This window comes from Sus scrofa, chromosome 3, assembly GCF_000003025.6.
Source record: "Sus scrofa isolate TJ Tabasco breed Duroc chromosome 3, Sscrofa11.1, whole genome shotgun sequence".
NCBI classification, from domain to species: domain Eukaryota; kingdom Metazoa; phylum Chordata; class Mammalia; order Artiodactyla; family Suidae; genus Sus; species Sus scrofa.
This window is the reverse complement of record NC_010445.4, coordinates 11,955,765-11,978,117: the sequence shown is the minus strand read 5'-3', so window position 1 is coordinate 11,978,117 and position 22,353 is coordinate 11,955,765. Positions and strand designations below refer to the sequence as shown.

Sequence of the window (22,353 nt, the reverse complement as noted above, 5' to 3'; positions counted from 1 at the left end):
TGCTGGGATGTTCCCTATTACCCGAGAAACGACCAAGTATGTTTGTTGAAATAGTAAATCTCGGGAGTTCCTGTCATGGCCTAGCAGGTTAGGAACCCGACCTAGTGTCTGTGAGGGTGCAGGTTCGATCCCTGGCCTTGCTCAGTGGGTTAAGGATCCAGCGTTTCCGTGAGCTGTGGTGTAGGTCGCAGACGCAGCTCGGATCTGGCGTGGCGGAGGCTCTGGTGTAGGCCGGTGGCTGCAGTTCCAATGCGACCCAAACCTGGCATCTCTCTCCTAGCTTCCATATTCCAGGGGTACGGCCATTAAAAAAAAAAATTAAAAATTAAGTAGTAAGTCTCTCTGATTCACCCTATAGAGCTACAGGGGGCAGAAAATAAGACTCTCATTCACCTGCTGCTCTCATTGTTAACTGGAGCTCGGCAGAGATGCATCATCTCTGGGGGTCCTTCCCGTGGCCTGAAGGGGGCCAGGCCCAGGGCAGTCTGCTCTCAGACGGCAGGATTTGGGGTGATGTGGGGGCGCAGTGAGAAGCAGCGATGGTGAGTACCACTGTCCTGCCTCAGCTCCGGGGAGGGGGATTCTCTCAGGAGCCTCCTGGTCAGAAAGGGAGGCTGGTCGTGTGGCTGCCCCAGGGGTGCCCGGGAGGGATGCTGGCCGTGCTGGTCTCTATGAAGGATGGTGCCCCGTGTGCCAGCTTTGCCAGTCTTGCTTCTCACCCCAGGGCCTCCCTTGACCGCTGTAACGTCAGCCAGGGTGCCTTGGTTGTTCGCTGGCAGAACCTCCAGCGTGAAGTTTTTGGGGCTGAAACCAGCGGCTGTCTGCAGTTCGCTGTGTCTGTAAGATGCTAGACCCTTCCTGGGAGGGGGGGACGATTGTCAGAGATGTTAACCAGACAGCTCCTTGTTCACTGTGGGATTTTAGAGGTTCCTGTCTCAAACGGATGCTCTGTGTCTGTGTGGCAGACAGAAGGGACGGGCCTGTGCATTTGAGCTTTTATATATTTAATGAGCACTTCCGTTTGCAACGCCAGGTGTTAGGAGGGACCCAAGGTAACAGCAGTAGCCACACCCCGGCTCTGCGTAGGGGGCAGTTAGAAGAATCCACTGCACATCGGGGACCCCACCCCTCACTGTCTCTTTAAGTGTGTCAGTGTGATCTGTAGCACTCTTGAGGCTCAGAGGGCCGTGCTTAGTCAGAAGATGGAAGAAGTAACTCCTCGCTTTACCCAGGGCTTAAGAGGGGGGCACCCAGGTTCAATCCAGCCTCCGATAGCTTCTGGGCAAGTTGCTTAGCAACTGCGGCCTCTGGGACCCCATCCCTGACGTGGGATCGCCTCCCTTCTTCTCAGTTCCGTAAGGCATGCGTGTGGCCATGTGACACCCACCAGGGGATTGCTGCATCCACCAGGGCAACCAGTGCAGTGCCTGTCGGCGCTCCTGGCGCCTCCCTCCTAGCTCTAAGCTCTAATTTCCTGTTTCAGGAAGCCAGGGGGCAGAGTAGGCCCCCAGGTGAGGGTCCTCCAGGTCAGTGAAGGAGCTCAGATCCTGGGCAGGGCTAGGTCTTACTGTCCCCTGAAGCCAACCCTCTTGCCTAGAGCTGAGATTACCTCCCCTAGGATGGGGAGAGGCAGGAGGGCAGCAGGGGAGGAGGTGTGGGCTTTGAGAATGGAGCGCCACTGTGGGGGTGCCCCTGGAGAGCCCCCCCATCCTCTCGTGGCAGAGTCTTCTCGTGAGATCCCCCCCATTCTGCACCCACACAGGTGGATATTGTGCAGCATTTTGGCCCGTAGTGAGTATGCTTCCTAGTATTCCACCCACATAATTTCCCACCGACAGGTAGCCTTCCAAAGTGGGCTTTCCCGATACTTTTTGTATTTTGACAGTTTTCAAACCTACATGACGTTGAAAGCCTGCAGTTAACCTCCCTGGTCCCTCCACCTGGAACTAGACTTGCCAGCCCATCACCTTTGAGGACACCTGTTTTCACATCCTGTCCGTAAACAGCACACACATACATTTATTATTTACTGGACCATTTGAAACTAAGACCTCAGGACAGCTTACCCGAGCACCTCAGAACTTATCAGCTGAGAATAAAAGCCCCCCTTATACCTACGGAATGAGACCTAATTCCATCATTAATCTAACATCATCTTTACATTCTGATCTTCTTAATGATTGGAAGACGTTTTCGATAGCTGGAAAACAGGTTTCTTTAGCAGATGTATAGTATTCTATCATGGATGAACTGCCATTCGTCTGTCCAGCCTGGCATTGACTCGTAGGGAGCTCCCAGGTCTTTGTTTTAAATCCTTTTTGGTTGAACACTCATACCCTTGACTCTTCATCTCATGAGTAACTACTCTTTATGGTGAAATGGCACGTTTTAAACTCTTGATGCATTTCCCCTGACTTCGCTCCAGAAACCAGCAAAACTCCCACCAGCAGCATCATAACAGAAAGGCCGTGGCTTTCATCAACGCTCAGACGCCAGGCACTTAACTAAGCGCTTGATGGGGATTATCTCGTGTAATCCTCCAAGCGTCTTCTGGAGTCGATCCTGGTTTCATCAGCCCGCATTCGAAAACTAAGAAACCGGGGGGCGGTGATTCCGCCGAGGATCACCCAGCCGGGATGAACTGCCGGACCCCAGGACCCTTGACCCTGCTGCGCGGGGGCGGCAGGAGGAGACTCTGTGCAGAGGGCGTGGCCACGTAGCCCCGGGGACCACAGGTCCTGCAGCCAGAAACGGTGACTCCTTGGAGGGGTCGGGGGCTCTCAGCGACAGAGCCTCCTCCTTTGTGTCTGGGAGGTGGCAGGTGTCCTCAGCGACCCACCAGGGGGCGTCCTCAGTTCTCAGAGGCTATTTTTAGGGCCTTGGGCGATAGGCAGTAGCAGAAGTGATAATCCCTGTCAGTGTTGGAACAGGTCCACTTTTCCTCTAGGGAAGGGCAAGCTGGCTCCAGACGGAGCCAGGGCACTGTCACTGTCTGAGCCCGAAGCCTGTGTTCTCTGCCACCACCCCCACATGCCTGCCGAGGACCCCGATGCTAAAGATCAGGCCCAACTAGATGACTGTATGGTGGCACGCAGGCGGGGGACGGAGGGCAGGGCCGAGGCCGAGAGGGGCCACCTGCCAGATGAAGGCCTTACAGGACCAGTGGGCCCCTGGGGTCAGAATGGGGACAGTGAGACCCCAGCTGCCCGGACGTCCCCACCTTACCGTTCTAAACCAAGTGCCACCAGAGGGGTTTTCTTGACACCACAGTGCAAGCTGGTGGCAAAGCGGGTCTAGAAGGCATGCCACAGTGCCAGAAGGAGGCGTCCGCATTTTCCACACTGTGACTTTGAGCCAGTCGGCGTCCCTCTCTGGGCCACAGTTTCCTAGTCTGATGTGGGGGAGGGGCTGGCTTCTCCGAGCCAGGCCTCTAAGCAGATGGACAGCTTTCTGCCCAGTGCCCACTGGGGGGGACTGAGAATTCAGGGAAGTGGGCGATGTCTGGGGACGGCCCTGAGCCCTTGGCCCGATCCTGGGAAGCCGGGTGTCGGAGCGCTGGGTGACGTCCACAGCCCCCCGCCCCCGGGGTCTGGCAGTGTGACCGCGCCCGGACCAGAGACTGAGCTGGGGGCACGGGCTGAACAGATAAGTTAGATGCATGGGAACAGGGGCCTGGGCAGAGTAGAGAGGCAGGGACAGTCACCCTTGTCCCTCCTCCTCCATTCATTTGGAGCCTCCGTGTGCCAGGCGCTGAGAAGAGCAGAAAACAGCTGAGCAAGGCCCTCACCCGAGGGGAGCTGTGCTAGTGGCGCCAAGTGTAGACTTGAACTAGCCACTCGGCTCACGCAGCTATGGGAGTTTCAATGAACCAAAATCAAATTAAACTTCTTAATTAAAGCTGTGTTTCTTCTGTGGCACTAACCCCATTTCAAGGGCTCCGCAGCTGCGTGGGGTGGGGCACTGCTGCTTGGGTCCATCAGCCTAGAAGGCCGGTTCCGACGGCACTGGTTCCATCATGACCTTGGCTTTTACTCCAAAGGACGTGCGAGGCCGTCGCATGGTTTTAAGTTGTGGGGAATGTGCATTAGGCCGGCAGCAGGCAGGTCCGTCGATGCGGACACAGTCCTGTTGCATGCGCGTGTGGTGACGTGAAGGGACCCTCCAGAATTTTCCCAAGGAGGCTTTCGGGGTTCTGTCCTCCCTCATGAAAAGGGGCATTTACACATTTTGTCATTAAATATATTTATTAATGTTTTATGTATTAAAACATTTAACACGGGAGTTCCCGTCGTGGCGCAGTGGTTAACAAATCCGACTAGGAACCATGAGGTTGCGGGTTCGGTCCCTGCCCTTGCTCAGTGGGTTAACGATCCGGCGTTGCCGTGAGCTGTGGTGTAGGTTGTAGATGCGGCTCGGATCCTGCGCTGCTGTGGCTCTGGCGTAGGCCAGTGGCTACAGCTCCAATTCAACCCCTAGCATGGGATCCTCCATATGCCGTGGGAGCGGCCCAAAGAAATAGCAAAAAGACCAAAAAAAATTAACACTATTAAAACTGGTACTTTAGGTGATGGGAGCAGCAGGGCATGGGTGGCTCCTGGGACAGTGTTTGCTTAAGATGGCAGGGTGAGGGGCTCACAGCGCTGCCCCCAGGACGTCCCCTCCCTGACCCGGTTCAGACCCCTTAGAGTGTCAGAATTGAGCTGAGACTCCGGGTTGTGGGGAGCGTGGTTCCCCTGGTGGTCCTGGGGACCCCCTGGCCGACAGGTGGAGGTCTGGATGTGGAAACCAGGGCCCTTTAAAGCCTTGCCTCCTCTCCTTCCCAAGCCCTTTCCTTCTCCAGGAAGCCGCCCGCCTCCCCAGCCAGCCTGGCCAGGACTGGCCCTTCTCAGCCAGCAGGGCCAATGGGCTCCCTGGGCTGTGGTCGCCCCAATGACTGTAGCTGGGCACAGTCATGATCATCACAGCCCCCCTAACGTGCCAGTGGCCCAGCCCCTGTTTGTAGCTCCCACCCCCGCTTCCCGTGTGCCCAGCACAGAGCGTAGGGTCTGGTTATAAGTCAGACCTGGGTTTGCATCCTGGCTCTGTCACTCCCAAAGGGGTCTTGGGCCCGTCTCCAGCCCCTCAGAGCTGGTTTGTAACACGAATGGTGGGAATAGCAGTCCTGATAGGGGCGGGTTTGAGCAGATGACTCTGATGTGTGGAGAGTCCCGTGCGCAGCCTCTGCTCCATTCCATGGCTGCCTGTCTACGTGGCCACACACACGTGTGTGTACCGTGTCCTGGCGGTCTCTCTGCGGGGCAGGGTGCAATGGGTGGCCTTCATGAGCCAGTCAAGGGCAATGGCTACCACTTTGAACCTCCCCCACCCTGCCTCTGCTGGTGCCAACTCCCAGGATCCCCAGGCTCTCAGGTGGGACTTGGGTGACAGTTGTTGCCCACTGGAAGGTGGCTGCCCCAGGAACCCCCCTGGAGCTCGAGCGCTTCCAGAGGAGCCCAAAGTGCAGGTCTGATTGAAGCAGGGAGAGAAATCCCAGGCCCCCACCCTGTCCTCTGGCCTCCCCTCCACCTCTAACCCTCCACCACTACCAGGAGGTTCCTTGGACCCCAGTTTGAAAACTGAGACCTATTCCCCTGGTATGAGGTGGTGATGGCTGCACTGACCCCGAGAAGGGTGGTGAGAACCAGAAATACCAAAAGTCTTCCTGGGGGAGGAGTTCCCGTCATGGCTCAGCAGAAACAAATCCGACTAGGAACCACGAGGTTGCAGGTTCAATCCCTGACCTCGCTCAATGGGTTAAGGATCTGGTGTTGCTGTGAGCTGTGGAGTGGGCCGGCAGCTGCAGCTCGCATTGGACCCCTAGCCTGGGAACATCCATGTGCCTCAGGTATGGGCCTAAAAAGACACAAGACCCCCCCCCAAAAAAAAAAAGTCTTCCTGGGGAGACTGAGGCCCAGCACAGTTAACCGCTTGTCCCCAGGGTTCCCACCCTGCTAAGCTGCCCGGCACCTCCAGAGTCTCTGAGAACCTTCCCTGCCGGTCCTCCCTGGATGGGACTTTTGAGGCCGATCCCATCCTCCTCGGACAGATGAGGACGCTGAGGCCCAGGGGGCGGGCTGGCTGAGGTCACCCAACCAGGGTCCATCAGTCACAGACCTGCCTTCTCTGTCCTCCCCCGCAGAGCTGCCCTCCTCAGAACACCTGAGCGTGGCCGACGCCACCTGGCTGGCCCTCAACGTGGTGTCAGGAGGTGGCAGCTTCTCCAGCTCCCAGCCCATCGGTGTGACCAAGATCGCCAAGTCCGTCATCGCCCCGCTGGCCGACCAGAACATCTCCGTGTTCATGCTGTCCACGTACCAGACGGACTTCATCCTGGTAAAGCCGCAGCCAGGGCCTTGGGCCGCGCGGGCACCCCCAGACGCAGCTTGCAAAGTTTATTCTGTCCCCCCCCCCCCCCCCCGCTTTCCGATCAGCTCAGAGGCCAAGGGGACCTTGGGGTCCTCAGTCCAGCCCCACCCCACTGCTTGCCCTTTGCATGGCTCATGTTGGTTTGCGCTGGACGCCAGGAGTGGGCTGGGGCCGTGTGTGGGCCGGGCACCCTCCCAGCTGGACCTCCGGCTCCCCGATCCCATACCCTTCGCCTGGGGCAGCAAGTGTGTCTGGTCATGGAACAGATGGCAATTCCTGGACACCGTGTCACTCGTGCACTTCTCCCATGGGGCACGGCCACTTGGAGAGCTTGGGCCTGGGAGGAGCAGGGACAGGCCTGGGCACCAAAGTTAAAAGGGAGGGGGTCGTGGACCTGCACCTCCTGACCCTCAACACGGCATCTTCTCCCCTCTGCATCCTCCCTGCTGCCGCTAAGGAGTCCCGTGCCTGTTGGCCCAGGCTCCTGTCCCCAGCCAGGACATCAAGAGGCAAAGATGAGGAAGCTGGTTCTGGGGACAGGATCTTAGTGTGCAGGGGCTGGTGCCCCCAGGCCCACTCCATCCAGCAGCCAGGGGACACTCACGTCCTTGACTTCCCGTCCCCAGGTGCGTGAGCGGGACCTGCCCTTTGTCACCCACACCTTGTCGTCGGAGTTCACCATCCTGCGGGTCGTCAATGGCGAGACCGTGGCAGCTGAGAACCTCGGCATCACCAACGGCTTCGTGAAGCCCAAGTTGGGTGAGCTGGGGGAGAGGAGCTTTGTGCAGAGAAAGTCCTGCTCCAGGGCAGCCCCGTTCTCAGAGCACTGGTCGAGGGCCGGGCAGAGCACAGTACAGCAGTCCCGATCAGACCCTGCTTCTGCATCTGGCAAAGGCAGTGGATGTGGATGCCCTCAGCCATGGCCAGAGGCCCCTCCTGACCTGGCCCAGCGTTGTCAGGGCGGGCCTCCTAGAGGCAGTGACTCAAGCTGAAGCTTGAGCACAAGCGGGAGCTAAGCCAGGTGGTGAAGGTTGGGAAGGGCACACAGCCTGGCATGTGCAAAGGCCCAGGGGCCTGGGGGTGAGCCTAGAGAACACGGAGAGCTGGAGGTGGCGCAGGAGACTGGAGGCCTGCAGCCAGGCCTCCCCATGCAACTGCCCACTGGCCCCAGCCCTCTCCTCCCTGGGCCCTCCACCAGCCCCTGGCTTCTCTCCTCCAGCCTCAGCACCTGTTGTCTTTGTGTCCTCACAGTCCAGAGGCCCGTCATCCACCCGCTGTCCAGCCCGAGCAACAGGTTCTGTGTCACCAGCCTGGACCCCGACACGCTGCCTGCTGTTGCCACGCTCCTTATGGACGTCATGTTCTACTCCAACGGGTAGGACCCCTTCCCCTTGGGGTGAGGGACTGCACAGGGGCTGAGGAGAGGCGCTGCTCTTCCCAGGAGCCCCAGGCCGTGGGGCAGACACAGACGAGCCCCTTGGGAGCTGGTCTGAGGGCGGAGGCACAGACGCAGCCTGGGAGCTGGTTTGAGAAGGGCGACATCCATCCTTCCTAAAACTCGATGAAGCCCCAGGCCCACACGTAGATGCGGTAAACACCCACGCCCCTGTGCGCCAAGGGCGAAGGGCAAGCCCAGTCACTCGAAAAGCCCAGTCACTTGAAAAGCCAAGAACTTGGGTTTTTTTCACTGGGTGGACGACAGCTTTGCATTTTTCCTCAGGACAGATTTTAAGTTTAGGCCAACACCAAGTTGGGTGGGAGCCAGGGGCCAGCAGCCTGGCAGTGACCACTGACCATGCCCTGAGATGTGGGCCCACAGAGGGACAGAGAAACCCTGCCCAGGACGGGGCAAGTGTAGCCTGCGCCAAGGGCCGCCTGGGCCTCCAGCGCTGTGAAGTGCGGTGCTCACCTCTGCGAATGCCATGGCGTCAATCATCCCATCTCACAGATGCAGAGGCCTCTCGCTCAGGGTCCCCCAGCAAGGCAGAATCAGAGCCAGGGCTTCCGTGCTCTTCCTGACCCACCCCCCACCCTCCCCGAGGCCAGTGGGCAGGCCAGGCGGGCGAGGTGGGGGTCGGGGTACAGTGGGGCCCCACGCTGCCCCTCACCAGCTCCCTCGGCCCCCAGAGTGAAGGACCCCATGGCGGCCGGCGACGACTGCGGCCACATCCGCTTCTTTTCCTTCTCCCTCATCGAGGGCTACATCTCCCTGGTGATGGACGTGCAGACCCAGCAGAGGTGAGCGGGGCCCCGGGGGGGGGGCTTTCGCACTTGGTCCTAGAGCGTCCCCGCCGCAGCCCTTCATCGCAGGTGACAGGCCGCTCAGAGACCTGGGCCCCGGCCATCCAGCGCTGTTTGTCCCTCAGCACCCCTGGCTGGCACTGGGGAGGGGCATGCTGGCCAGCCTGAGCCAAGGGGGCAGTTGTTCCAAAGCCCAGTCCCAGCCTTGCCTTCCTGCCCCCAGACGAGGAAGGTGCAGAGCATGTGGGCCGAGGGCTGGGGAGGGTCCTTGGGCGCCTGAGCTGGGGCCGGCCACCCCCTCACACTGACCCCCCCATTGGTGCCCCAAGGGTAGGGACGCTCCAGGGAGGGCAGGTGGAGGGACCGTCGTTCCCGTCCGGGCTTTAACATCTCTTGCTCCCTTTGAAGGTTTCCTAGTAACTTGTTGTTCACAAGCGCATCTGGAGAGCTCTGGAAGATGGTGCGGATCGGAGGACAGCCCCTGGGATTTGGTGAGGCCCCTGGGGCCCCACACTGGGCAGGGGGAGCAGGGCCAGCCATGCCAAGTGCAGTGCATCTGTACACTGGGGATAGACAGGTCCTCACTGCCTGTCATCCCCTGACCAGTGAGCGACAGGAAGCACTGGCTTCCGGAGTCTGGCGGAGCAGCTTCTTAATCCCCTACTCAAAAATTATAACCTGCTCATTATTAGAATTCGGGAGGCATTCCTATTGTGGCTCATCCTACTAGTGGAGTTCCCATCATGGCTCAGTGGTTAACAAATCTGACTAGGAACCATGAGGTTGCGGGTTCAATCCCTGGCCTTGCTCAGTGGGTCAGGGATCCAGCATTGCCGTGAGCTGTGGTGTAGGCTGCAGACTTGGCTCAGATCCCACATTGCTGTGGCTGTGGTGTAGGCCAGTGGCTACAGCTCCGATTAGACCCCTAGCCTGGGAACCTCCATATGCGGTGGGTGCGGCCCTAGAAAAGACCAAAAAAAAAAACCGACTCATATTCATGAGGATGCGGGTCCAATCCCTGGCCCCACTCAGTGATCCGGCTTTGCCGTGAGCTGTGGTGTAGATTGCAGTGGCTGTAGCATAGGCCAGCACCTGCGGATTCAACATCTAGCCTGGGAACTTCCATCTACCACAGGTGCAACCCTAAGAAGTTGGGGTGGGGGGAGAGAATTTTGGAGACATGGTAAAAATTGAAGAGGAAAAAAAATCATTCCTTGGTCCCACCGTTGACAGGTAGTAACCATTATTATTTTTAATGAGTTTCATTAACATAATTGCTGAACACCTTACAGTAAAATGCAGACCTCTCACCTTTTCTGCCCCGGGAAAAAAGCACTTTTCTCTTTGTAAGCACAATGGCCTGATCCCACTGTGTTGAGAAAATTCACAAGAATTCCTCTCTGTTTCCACAATTGTCCATGCAGCATCTGATTTTGTTTGTTTTTTTTTCCTAGGGCCACACCCATGGCGTATGGAAGTTCCCAAGCTAGGGGTCAAATCAGACCCTCAGCCACCAGCCATAGCCACAGCCACAGCCACGCCAGATCCAAGCTATGCCACAGCTTGCAGCAACTCCGGGTCCTTAATCCACTGAATGAGGCGAGGGATCGAATCTGCATCCTCATAGATGTTAGTCAGATACATAGCCTGCTGAGCCACAGCAGGAAGTCCAAGTGTCTGTTTTGTAGGCAGTTTTTCCCATCAGCATTTTCCAGGGGGCACAGGTAGGGCTCAGACTCCTCAATTAGAAGGGCTTCAGGGCTCAAATTCTCCCAATACTGAGTGTAGGCTGAACTTTGCCTTTTTTTTTTCTTTCAGAAATTTTTTTATTACTCAATTTTATTACATTTATAGTTGTACAACAATCATCACAACCAAATTATAGCATTTCCATCCCAAACCCCCAGCTCATCCCCCCACCCCCCAGCCTGTCTCATTTGGAAACCATAAGTTTTTCAAAGTCTGTGAGTCCGTGTCCATTCTGCAAAGAAGTTCATTGTGTCCTTTTTTAAGATTCTGCATGTAAGTGACAGCATGTGATGTTGGTGTCTCACTATCTGACTTACCATGATAATTTCTAAGTCCATCCATGTTGCGGCAAATGCTGTTATCCCTTTCCTTTTAATGGCTGAGTAATAGTCCATTGTGTATGTGTAACCACATCTTCTTGATCCACTTCTTTGTCGATGGACATCTCAGTTGCTTCCCTGTCTTGGCTATTGTATATAGTGCTGCAGTGAACATAGGAGTACATGTATCTTTTCAAGTTATGGTTTTCTCTGGATAGATGCCCAGGAGTGGGATTGCTGGATCAAATGGTAGTTCTATTTTTAGTTTTCTGAGGCATCTCCCTACTGTTTTCCACAGTGATTACACCAGTTTACATTCCCACCGACAGTGTCATAGGGTTCCTTTTTCTCCACCCCCTCTCCAGCACTTATTGTTTGTAGACTTTCTTTTTTTTTTTTTTTTTTTTTTTTTTGTCTTTTTGCCATTTCTTTGGGGCGCTCCCACGGCATATGGAGGTTCCCAGGCTAGGGGTCCAATCGGAGCTGTAGCCTCCGGCCTACGCCAGAGCCACAGCAACGCAGGATCCAAGCCACGTCTGCAACCTACACCACAGCTCATGGCAACGCCGGATCGTTAACCCACTGAGCAAGGGCAGGGACCGAACCCGCAACCTCATGGTTCCTAGTCGGATTGGTTAACCACTGCACCACAACGGGAACTCCTGTTTGTAGACTTTCTGATGATGGCCATTCTGGCTGATGTAAGGTGGTACCTCAAAGTGGTTTCGATTTGCATGTCCCTAATAATGAGTGATGTCAAACATCTTTTCATGTGTTTTTTGGCCATCTGTATGTCTTCTTTTGAGAACTGTCTGTTTAGATCTTGTCGATTTTTTGATGGGGTTGTTTGGTTTTTTGGTATTGGGCTGCAGAAGATGTTTATAAATTTTGGAGATTAATCTCTTGTCAGTCACTTCATTTGCAAATTTTTTCTCCCATTCTGTGGGTTGTCTTTGTTTTGTTTAGGGTTTCCTTTCCTGTGCAGAAACTTTTAAGTTTAATTAGGTCCCATTTGTTTATTTTTGTTTTTATTGTCGTTACTCTAGGAGGTGGATCTGAGAAGATATTGCTATGGTTTTTGTTGGAGAGTGTTTGGCCTATGCTTTCCTCTAAGAGTTTTTAGTATCTGGTCTTATATTTAGGTCTTTAATCCATTTTGAGTTTATTTTTGTGTATGGTGTTAGGAAGTGTTCTAATTTCATTCTTTTACATGTGACTGCCCAATTTTCCCAATACCACTTATTGAAGGGGCTGTCTTTTCTCCATTGTATATTCGTGCCTCCTTTGTCATAGATTAGTTGACTGTAGGTGCATGGATTTAATTCTGGGTTTTCTATCCTGTTCCACTGATGTATATTTCTGTCTTTGGGCTAGTGCCACATGGTTTTGATGATTGTAGCTTTGTAGTATAGTCTGAAGTCAGGGAGCCTGATTCCTCCAGCTCCATTTTTCTTTTTTAAGATGTCTTTGGCTATTTTGGGTCTTCTGTGCTCCCAAACAAACATTAAAATATTTTTGTTTGGGTTCTGTGAAAAATGTCCTTGGTAGTTTGATAGGGATTGCATTAAATCTGTAAATTGCCTTGGGTAGTATAGTCATTTTGATAATACTGATTCTTCTAATCCAAGAGCATGGTATGTCTTTCCATCTGTTTGTGTCATCTTTGATATCTTTTATCAGTGGCTTAATAATTTTCGGAATAGAGGTCTTTTGTATCTTTAGGTAAGTTTATTCCTAAGTATTTTATTCTTTTTGATGAGATAGTAAATGGGATTGTTTCCCTAATTTCTCTTTCTGCTCTTTTGTTGTTAGTATATAGAAATGCTGTCAATTTCCATGTATTAATTTTGTATCCTGTAACTTTGCCAAATTCGTGGATGAGCTCTAACAGTTTTCTGGTAGTGTTTTTAGGATTCTCTAGGATCATGTCATCTGCAATAGTGATAGTTTTACTTCTTCCTTTCCAATTTGGATTCCTTTTATTTCTTTTTCTGCTCTGATTGCTGTGGCTAGGACGTCCAAAACTATGTTGACTAGTAGTGGTGAGAGCGGACATCCTTGTCTTATTCCTGATCTCAGCAAGAATTCTTTCAGCTTTTTACCATCAAGAATGATGTTAGCTGTGGGTTTGTCATATATGGCCTTTGTTATGTTGAGGTAGTTTCCCTCTATACCCACTTTCTGAAGTGTTGTATCAGAAATGGGTGTTGGATTTTGTCAGAGGCTTTTTCTGCCTCTATTGAGAGGATCATATGGTTTTTATCCTTCAGTTTATTAATGAGGTGCGAACTTTGTCTTGATTGGAAATGACTTCCTCTGGCTAGACTTGTCAGACCCCAGAACTTAATCAGAAGAGGCTCCTGATAAATCATAAGATGGTTGTTTCTGGGGAGCACCCCTCGGCCAGCCCTGCTGGGATCAGTAAACCCTGATTTCCCATAGACAGAGTGCAGAATGTTCCAGATAAAGCTCAGACTGTTCCAAGGGCTGTCAGGTCAGTCCTGTGGCCAGTGGGTCTGTGAGGGAGTCAGGTTCTGCTACCTGCCTGTGCCTTTGTGGATAAGCTCACAGAGGGATGGTAATTCAGAACTGGATAGCAGCTCTAACGCTCCTTTGCATCCAGCCAAAGCCAGAGCCGTCCTCTGGGCAGGAGAGTGAGCTGCTCTCTGGACTACTGAGAAATGTACACTGATGGCTCCTGGTCCAACCCCGCACTCCAGCCTGTCTCTGGGGGCCACCTTCTCTGCAGACCCCAGCATTTCTCCTGCCCATGTTTGCTGCTCAGGGCAGGGCCGTGGGGATGCGGGGACTCAGTGGCCTAGAGGCAAGTACTCCAGTGAAGGAGGCTGAAGGAAACCACGGTGGCCTTGGGCGAGTTGCTTACCCTCTGAACCTAAGTTTCCTGATCACACAGGTAGTAGTAGATGCAGCTTCAGGGTTGTGCCGAGCCCTCCATGACCTGTCGGTTACACCAAGTGCTCAGCAAGCAGCAGTTGCTGTCACTGGCCCATGTGAGGGTGCCTAAGGCTTGGAGAAGGTTGAGGAGTGGAAGGCTTCCCAGAGGAGGTGGCTCTGGGGGTGACCGTGGATATCCACCCAGCCGATGGGGCAGCGAGGACAGTACCAGCAAGGGGGCATGACACAGCAGCGCCTCTGAACAGCAGAAACAGTGGGGAAAGAAACAGCTCGCCAGGTGATCACAAGCAGAGGCGCGGGCTCCTGACGCCAGACCAAGGGGTCTGTCACCGTTTCTTCCTGAAGGTAGAGGGGACTTCGGGGCAGAGGGGGTTCAGCCAGGCATCTTTGAGGAGGAGACTCGGGCAAGAGGCAGGAAGATGTGCAGCTCAGCTTGTCTTTTTCGCCCCAGCTTGGGTTCAGAGTTGACCACGATACACTCAGTGTAATAATATTACAGAGAAAAAGAAAGTCAGGCCGAAGAGAGAATCGAAGCGGGGGAGTAGATGACACGAATCATCTCACCATTGAACGCTGCCCTGGGCCCTTTCGAGTGGCCTTGTGGGCAGGCGACAGGGGAAGCAGTGTGAGAAGCAGCTCTGTGGACCTAGCAGGTGGCAGCGGGCTCTACCTTCTCAGGATGGGAAGGTTTCTGCACCAGGCTCGTAGCGATAAAGAGCCCTGCAAGGAAAATAACTTACTGGGAATCTGAATGCTTCTAGACTGGTGGATTCCTTGTGCTTTTGGCCACAGTTGGCCATAAATATGGTTTCCATCACAACCCAGCAGACATGTACAGAAACAACTCTAGGGTTTCGCAAAACTGAACTTGCCCTAGTGCCATGCCCTGCTGTTTGCCCTTTGCTTTTTTTTTTTTTTTTTTTTTTTTTTTGCTTTTTAGGGCCACACCCCAGCGTATGGAGGTTCCCAAGCTAGGGGTCGCATCGGAGCTGTAGCCACCGGCCTACACCACAGCTCACAGCAACGCCGGAACCTTAACCCACTGAGCGAGGCCAGGGATCAAACCCGAAACCTCATGGTTCCTACTTGGATTCGTTAACCACTGAGCCACGATGGGAGCTCCTGCCCTTTACTTTTCTGTTGTTATTTTATAAAACACTGGTCTCCAACCTTCTAAATTGATGTCCTGGAGTTCCCATTGTACCTCAGCGGCAGTAAGTCTGACTAGCATCCATGAGGACGCAGATTCGATCCCTGGCCTCGCTCTGTGGGTTAAGGATCAGGCGTTGTCGTGGCTGTGGTGAAGGCCAGCAGCTGTAGCTCCGATGTGACCCCTAGCCTGGGAACCTCCATATACCGCAGGTACGGCCCCCAAAAGACAAAAAATAAAAAATAAAATCGATGTCCCAAATGGGTCACCCACGGTTTGAAAGGCACCATTGTAGACAGTCATCTCCTACCTGCTGCTTTTTAGAGGAGTAAAAATGAATGAGTCTGTAGCTATAGGCTCTTAGGACACAACCGGTTTCCACCACGGAGTAGCACTGTCACCAGAAGTACAACCACCAAAAGGGTCCAGCCAGGAGCCCCAGGGGACCAAGCAGAAAGCAGCGCTTGAGCGCTTCAGGGTCACTGCCCAGATCCCAGTGTGGGCGGACAAGCAGGACCAGCGCCAGGGAGAGACGGGGGAGAAGGGATGCTGGGAGTGACGACGGTGAGGGCAGGGGACGGATGGAGCCCAGGTCGATGCCCCAGCTCTGGCCTCAGACTCCCGTGGGGAGCTGGTGGCCAGGTCTGGACTCTCCCTCCTGGTCAGGACAGGGTTGGGGAAATGCATCATCGCCAGAATCAGCACAGTAGCTCTGCGGGATTGCGCTGATGGAGAGCAGTGGCCCTCAGATCCCGGAGAGCCTCCCCAGAGGAGGCAGCTTTGCACGGTGCCTTCAAATCGGGGAGGACCATCCCCAGGCAACCCCGAAGCCACCTTACTGGCCAAGGTTTGGGGGAGGCCAGAAAGCGCCCCTGCTTTGGAGATCGAGAGAGAGAAATCACATTCCTTGGGATGAGATGCCTGCCAGTGCCTCTGGGACAGGCAGGCACCGTGACCCAGTGGGGACTCCGATGAGGAAACTGAGGCTCAGAGAGAGGAAGGCACTTGGCCACTTCATCTGGCTAGAGGAGAGTCAGGGCGACAGAAAAGAGGGCTTGAACCCATGTCCTCTTCACGCCCACGCTGCCGCCAGCCCTGCCTTAGAGAACTTGGCGATGGCGGGGAGGAGGAATCAACCTACAAGGCTTGGAAATGGGGTGATGACAGACAGAACCAGGTTCCATGGAGCCCCGAGGACGGGGAGCTTGTTGCTGGCCAAGCCTGGAGATGCTGCTTGGTGGGGGGCCCTTGCACGGAGCCTTCAGCGGATAGAATGGGGCGTCTCTGGGAAGGTACAGGTGCAGAGCAGGCACTGCCTGCAGAGGGAGCAGAGAAGCCGAGGGCGCACTGGGTGACGGGGAGGGGACTGAGACGGTCCCTGGCTCTGTCCCCAGACGAGTGTGGCATCGTGGCCCAGATCTCCGAGCCTTTGGCTGCTGCCGACATCCCCGCCTACTACATCAGCACCTTCAAGTTCGACCATGCCCTGGTGAGTGTCCAGCACCGACCCTGGGGCAGGGGAGGCCGCTTCCGGCGGCTCACAGGTGTTTGCTTGCTGCCCTTCGCAGGTTCCAGAAGAAAACATCAACGGCGTCATCAGTGCCCTGAAAGTCAGCCAAGCAGAGAAGCATTAGAAGGGCCTCTTCCGCTCCTCCCTGTGCGCCCCCTGGCCTGGGCCCGGCCCCGCCCTAAAGACTTTGTTGCAGTATTTCTCACCAGACTAGAAAATCGGCCCCGGGCCCCCAAAGAAGGGGTGTCTAGGAGACGCTCCCGATGGCTGACCCCACCAGCCCCGAGGCCCAAGCCAAGGCCTCCCCGTGCCCTCCTGCCTTCCCGGAGCCCCCAGACCCTCCGGAGAAGCTCCCCTGGCCTCCTCCCCCCACCCTCACCCCCACCCCCACCCCCACCCCAGGAAACACTGTCTGCGGTCCAGGGAGCCTGTGAGCTGACCCACCTTGTCATCTGCCAGAGGGACCTGGCGCCTTCTCCAGGACACTGGGGTACCGATTCTTGTGTCATCTGGGGGGGGGGGCTGCGTGGGGCCGAGGTCACGGAGCCCGGGAGGGTCCTCGTGAGGATGGGGGCTCTGGGTACTGGTCGCTGGTCTCTGGTTCCATCGGCTCCGGGCTGGTTCCTGCAGAGTGGAGGCCAGTGGGCAGCCCTCTCGTCACGTGCTGGTGAGGCTCTGAGGGAGCATGGGGGCGGGGGGCCTGAGCTGGAGGGACCCCCGGCCACCCAGAACCTTGCCTGCCAACCACAGGGCCTGCGCCCTGACTCCCAGCCAGACTGCCAAGAGGGCCCTGTCCAGACCATCCCCATCACAAGCACCTAGTCCTGGGGAGAGGGGGTCCCCAGGAGACCCACCAGCCTGGAGTACGAGCTCCTGTCCCCTCTCCTTTTCCCCTGGACCCTCCCCAGGCTGACGGAGCCTCGGTTTTTCCCAAGTGGGGGTGGCCCTGGCATCCCAGGCCTGGGGTTTCTTAGGTGACCCCCACCTCCCCAGCAGTTGACTAGACCAGCACAGGGCTCCCCTGTCACCCTGCCCCACTTTGGGGGGACCGTGGAAGGCCTCTGCCCCCAACTCACCCGCCTACCCCAGCTGGGGGACCGTGGCGCTCACGAGTACTTGACCTGGGAGGCAGCTTGTCTGAGCCTTAACAGAGAGAAACCGAATCTTGTTTTAGTTTCTTATCTACTGTATTTGCACCCGGGCTGCAGTCAGCAGGAGTTTCAGGGGACAGGGCTGCTGACGCTTTCGGGGACCCAGAGCTCAGCATCACTTGGTTGGCAACCTGTGGCTCCAGGGACAAGCGTGCGAGTGGGAGCCCCTTCCCGAGGCCTTGGCCCTCCTTTTGGAGTGGGATGCTGGGAGCAGAGGCTGGTTATAGACAGGGCTCCCCAGGGCCCCCCCAGAGGCTGCCCGGCCAGCCCCGTGGATGGGCGCAAGCAGAGTGGTTCCATCTGAGCATCAGAAGGGACCCAGGGGCCACGGGGAGGTGGACATCCAGGTGGCAGCCCAGCCTTCACTCCTATCTGTGCCTCCTCTCCCGCTGGGGGTGTCTTCCGAGTGAGCAGGACCTGAGGGACCCGCCTCGGTGCCTGGGCAGCAGGTGACACATGCTGTCCCTGAGAAGCCCAGAGGAGAAGGGGCATTCTTTTGGCCAAGCCCCACCTGCCCCTCTTCTCCAAGCCGCCTGGGGGAGCTGTGCGCTGGACCCTCACAGAGGTTCAGGGCCCAAGCACTGATTCGGAACCCATGGTTTTTGGTTTTTAAGTTAATTCATTTTGCACAAAACTCCCAAACAACCAAAACATGTCAAGTGTTTGCTGGTGGCAGAATGCAGGGGGGCCGCCTGGGCAGGGCAGCACGGCAAGCCCCAAGTCCCCTCTCTGCCCGTGGAAGGCCTCGGGTTTTCCGTAGTGCACCTCTCCCAGCCCCTTCCTGTCCATTCCCCTCGCCGTGTCACCTCTCTGCCCCGTCGAGCAAGTGTGTCGGCCCCTTGACCCCCCCAGAAACGTGTGCTCCCCCTCCCCCTAGGACGTATATTGTACACACCTATAAATAGTTGTGTTTTATGTTGATATAGATATATACTGTAAATAGCATATATACTTGAGCAATATATATGTTAATATATACTGCGTGAGTGCACACGTGTGCGTGTGTGTGTGTGTGTGTGGACGTGAGGGCCTTCGCTCCGCTGTGTCTGCCGTGCACACAGGCACGTTTTGAGCCACCGTGTATTTTTAATTCAAGTATATAGGCAATACGATTATTAGAGACGCCGGCTGGCTCCTGGGCCCTGACTTGAGAGAAAAACTAAACCAGCAGCCCAGGACCTGAGCCCTGGGGCGGGTTCCGGGAGTCCCTACCCCCTCCTCCCCCAGTCTCCCCCAAACGCTGGATTCGGCCCCTTCCCATGGGCAGGGCCCCTGGACACGCTTATCTTATTTGGGGGGCAGTGGAACAGAGGGAGGAGCCGCTGGGTCAGAACACCCCCTGGCCGGAGCTCTCAGGTGGCAGCCGGCCGCCTTGCCATCCAGGCCCACTCCCCACCCCGGCCCCGACCCCCACCCCACCCCGACCCCAACCCCTGACTTCTTTGACCTGCAGGGGTGGGAACCGCAGGCTCTCTCTCTCCCCAGGTCTCCTCCTGGGGACCGTCCCCGTCTGAGAAAAGGACGGATGCCCTTGGTGTGGTTCGCAGGAGGGGTTGGCACAGGGACACCATGGGCTGGCTACACAAGCGTGTGTCCAGCTGACGAGGCGGGAGCCGGAAACCCGCTCCCTCCCCTTCCCAGCCCCCACCCTCCTGCCGTGTGTGGAAGCAGGGCGCAGGGGTTTGGTCCCCACAACCTGGGGCAAGAGTGAATGGTTATCCTAGTGGCTCGCTGCCCCATCTCAGCTTGGCTGGGTGCAGGGGACCCCAGACCCACAGAGGAGGGAGGGCGCGCTCGGCTCTGTCTGAGGGGTGAGCAGGTGGCCCTGGAGTAAGAAGAGCGCAAACCGTCCCAACGCCACCCTCTTGTCCCTCGCCCACCCGTGCCTGTGCACTGCTGGGCGCTTGAGCGCGGGCAGAGGACACGGGGAGCCAGGTCTGCCCGCTTAGCCCCCACCCCCAATTATAAAAATCTGCCTCTTTGGTTCAGCCCTCAACATGGGCTCCCCTGGTTCCTAAGAAACCCTTTTCTCCCTGAGCCCCGGTCCTGACCCAGCAAAGAGTTGGGCAGTGCCTGCTCTGTACCTCTGTCTCTAAAGCCCCCAGGAGGTAGCACGCACACCAGTGCCCTCAGCCCTGGGCACACTTCCAAGCAGGAGAGGCACGCAGACCTTCCTTCCCAGGATTCAGGGGTCCAGAGCCCCTCAAGCACCAGCATTCTCCCCCTCCCACCAACTCCTGGCCCCAGGTGGGGAGGGAGGGAGCCAGGTGATCTGGAGTGGCTGCTGTGGCCTCCCTGTGCAGGTGGCATGGGCCTCGGTGGCCAGTGTGTTACACAGAGGATGCATGGTCGGTTGGGGCTTGTTCCTTCTGAGGTGACAGAGGACGCCACGGAGGTGAGGGGAGACAGCTTGGGGAGATGGGAAGGGCCAGGCTCCTACCCCAAGCCCAGGGCACCGTTTGCCTGATAATCAGAGATGGACCTGCATCCCCCCCACACACACCAGCCCCCTCTGGCCACAGTTCCCAGCCCCCCCGGGCCACCTTTCTGAGCCTCTGGATCTGGATGTGGGGACAGCTGGGAGCCTCCCAGGGTGTCCCACTCCAGCCCCTTGACTGAGGCATTTGATGCCCCTTCCTGTGTGAAAGCAGTGGGGTTTGGGGAGAAAGCACCCCCAATATATCTGCCCACCGTAAGCCAGGACTGGGGAGCAGCAGGCCAGTCACTGCTGTCGCGGGCCCTGAGAAGCGGAGCGGGTCTTCGGCCTGGTGAGCGGAGCTTCGGGGAGGATGACGGCATCCCCAGTGCTGGAAAGACAAGGACCCGAGCTTTTCAGGTTTCCCAGTGCCGAGGCCGGGGCTGGGCCTGGAGGGGGCGTGGCCTCTATTCAAAGAGGCCACCTGGGAGGGGAGTGGCCGAGGTGGTGGCCCGTGGTCAGACCTGCAGACGCGGGCTGTGGAAGAGTGGCCGGGGCACGTCACGGTGGGGGGGAGTTTGAGGCTGGGAATAGCTCGATACCTTTCCTACATCTAGGAGCCCATCCCGGCTCTTTTTCTTTTCTCTTTTTTTGCCTTTTCAGGGATGCACTCTCAGTGTTCTTTTCTTTCTTTCATTTTCAAATTAGAGGCGGCAGAAGGATGTTCCCTTAACCCCTTTCCCCCCGGGCTACCAGGGTGCGCCCCGTGGCCTCCAGCTTTGAAACCCTTGTCCTCCCAGGAAGCCTGCTTTCTTGGGAAGGGAAGGCGGAAGCTGTTGGCGGAGGCAGCCTGCCGTCCTGGGGGCTGAAGGCACCTGGAGTGGCCTGGAGCAGGGGTAGTCGCATTGGACCTGACCTGGCCCGTGGGCAGCCTGGCCCGTGGGTAGCCTGGTGGGGAGGGAGCCTGTGGCTCTTGGTTCGAGTTGAGGGGAGGTGGTGAGAGCGCAGAGTGCTGGAGTCAGGACAGTGTTCTGGGCGTGACCACACGCGTGTAGACGTGAGCATGAGCGTGTGCTGTGTACACATGAGTGTGCATGTGAGCCCACACGAGCAGAGTCCAGATCCGAGTGAGGGGACTGGCTCATTCAGTATTTTGAGGCCTCGGAACCTTCTTACCCGGGGGCCACACGCTGCCCGGCCCCCCCTCGACCCTGTTAAAACTGTTCTGGCGAGGAGGGCAGGCAGAGCTGTTCCTAAGGAGCTCTGATCCACTCTGCAGGGGGCCCGGCGGTCCACGCAGCCAGCCCCAAGGGGCAGACCTGCTGGGCCAGCTCTTCAGAAGCAGCCGGTCCTGAAGAAGCTACTTGCAGGGAGTGGTTTTGGGCACCGGGGCCCCTCGCCTGCTGGGGCTGGTCCACAAAGAGCGTCCAGCAACGTTGGCAGCGAGGGTGGATGAGAAACAGACCAAGCCCAGTACGTTTTCCCGTCTGTCGCTTCACTTTGCCTGTTCAGAGCACATGGTCCGGGAAGAACTGGTCGAGGTTGGTTCCAAAACCGGGGGCGGGGTTGGGGGACGAACAGCAGCAAAACCCCGAGCCCTCCTCTGCTCTTTGCCAAAATCATTTCCGTTATCCTGAGCTGGGTGGGGGGAGTGGACGTTGGCTGCACAGCAGGGCTCGGGGGCCTCTGCCCTGCCCAGGGCCACATCTTGGGGGTCTGGCCCTCCCCGGCACACCCGGGTCACCAGCAGCAGCAGCGGCACTTAGATCCATCCCAAGTCTGGGCGAGGGGAGGGCCGTGCAGCCTGCGCCCGGGGGCCCCTTGCTTTCTTTCCTTCTTGAAGAAACACAAACCCCGCAAGATTCATGTACTGTATGACGGAGAGATAAAAAAGTACCTGATGTTCCCCCCAAAAGACAGTATATTTTGTACTTTGTAAAGTGTTCATTAAAACGGAGGGAAGAAAAACGATGCTGGCTGTCGGCTGTCTGATTTTTGCGCTGACCCGGGGCTCTTGTCATCTTCCTCCCGGCTCCGTACTGTGGTTGGGGGACCACAGGCCAGAAGCGGGGAGGAGGCAGAGCAAGGATCTGAGCGAGAACCCTCAGAGCCAGAGGGCTGTGTCAGCTACCTGGGGCCGTGTAACAAGTTGCCCCAGAACTTAAGGCTTAAAATGTGTCCTGGTTTGTGGGGTTTGGAATTCGGGCGCAGTTGGAGCAGTTCTGGCTCCGTCTCCGGAGGCTGCAGTCATCGGAAACCTTGGCTGGGACAGGAGGGTTTTCTCAAGGTGTTCAATCCACACGGTTGGGAAATAGGGCCCGGCTCTTGAGCGTCCTTGTGGTAGGCTGCCTGGCTGCCCCCCGAGCAAGGGATTCAAGGGCCAAAGTAGAACCTAAAAAAATAAGTTTTCCTTCTAGCCCCAGAATTCATGTACCATCACCTCCGTCATAGTCTGTCGTCGCGCAGCCCAGCTCTGATTTGACGCCAGAAGAGAC

The 22,353-nt window shown here is 56.5% G+C and overlaps 1 protein-coding gene across 1 annotated transcript in view; it reads left to right on the top strand.

The window, feature by feature from the left end:
• CASTOR2 (cytosolic arginine sensor for mTORC1 subunit 2) overlaps positions 1–21,829 on the top strand; it is an 83,625-nt gene extending 61,796 nt beyond the window's left edge. The window contains exons 3-9 of the mRNA XM_003481005.4: positions 6,179–6,372; positions 7,032–7,164; positions 7,657–7,780; positions 8,533–8,643; positions 9,055–9,137; positions 16,176–16,270; positions 16,350–21,829. Of these exons, the coding sequence (XP_003481053.1) occupies positions 6,179–6,372; positions 7,032–7,164; positions 7,657–7,780; positions 8,533–8,643; positions 9,055–9,137; positions 16,176–16,270; positions 16,350–16,415 (806 nt within the window). The 3' untranslated portion in view covers positions 16,416–21,829. The remainder of the gene's footprint in view (positions 1–6,178; positions 6,373–7,031; positions 7,165–7,656; positions 7,781–8,532; positions 8,644–9,054; positions 9,138–16,175; positions 16,271–16,349) is intronic.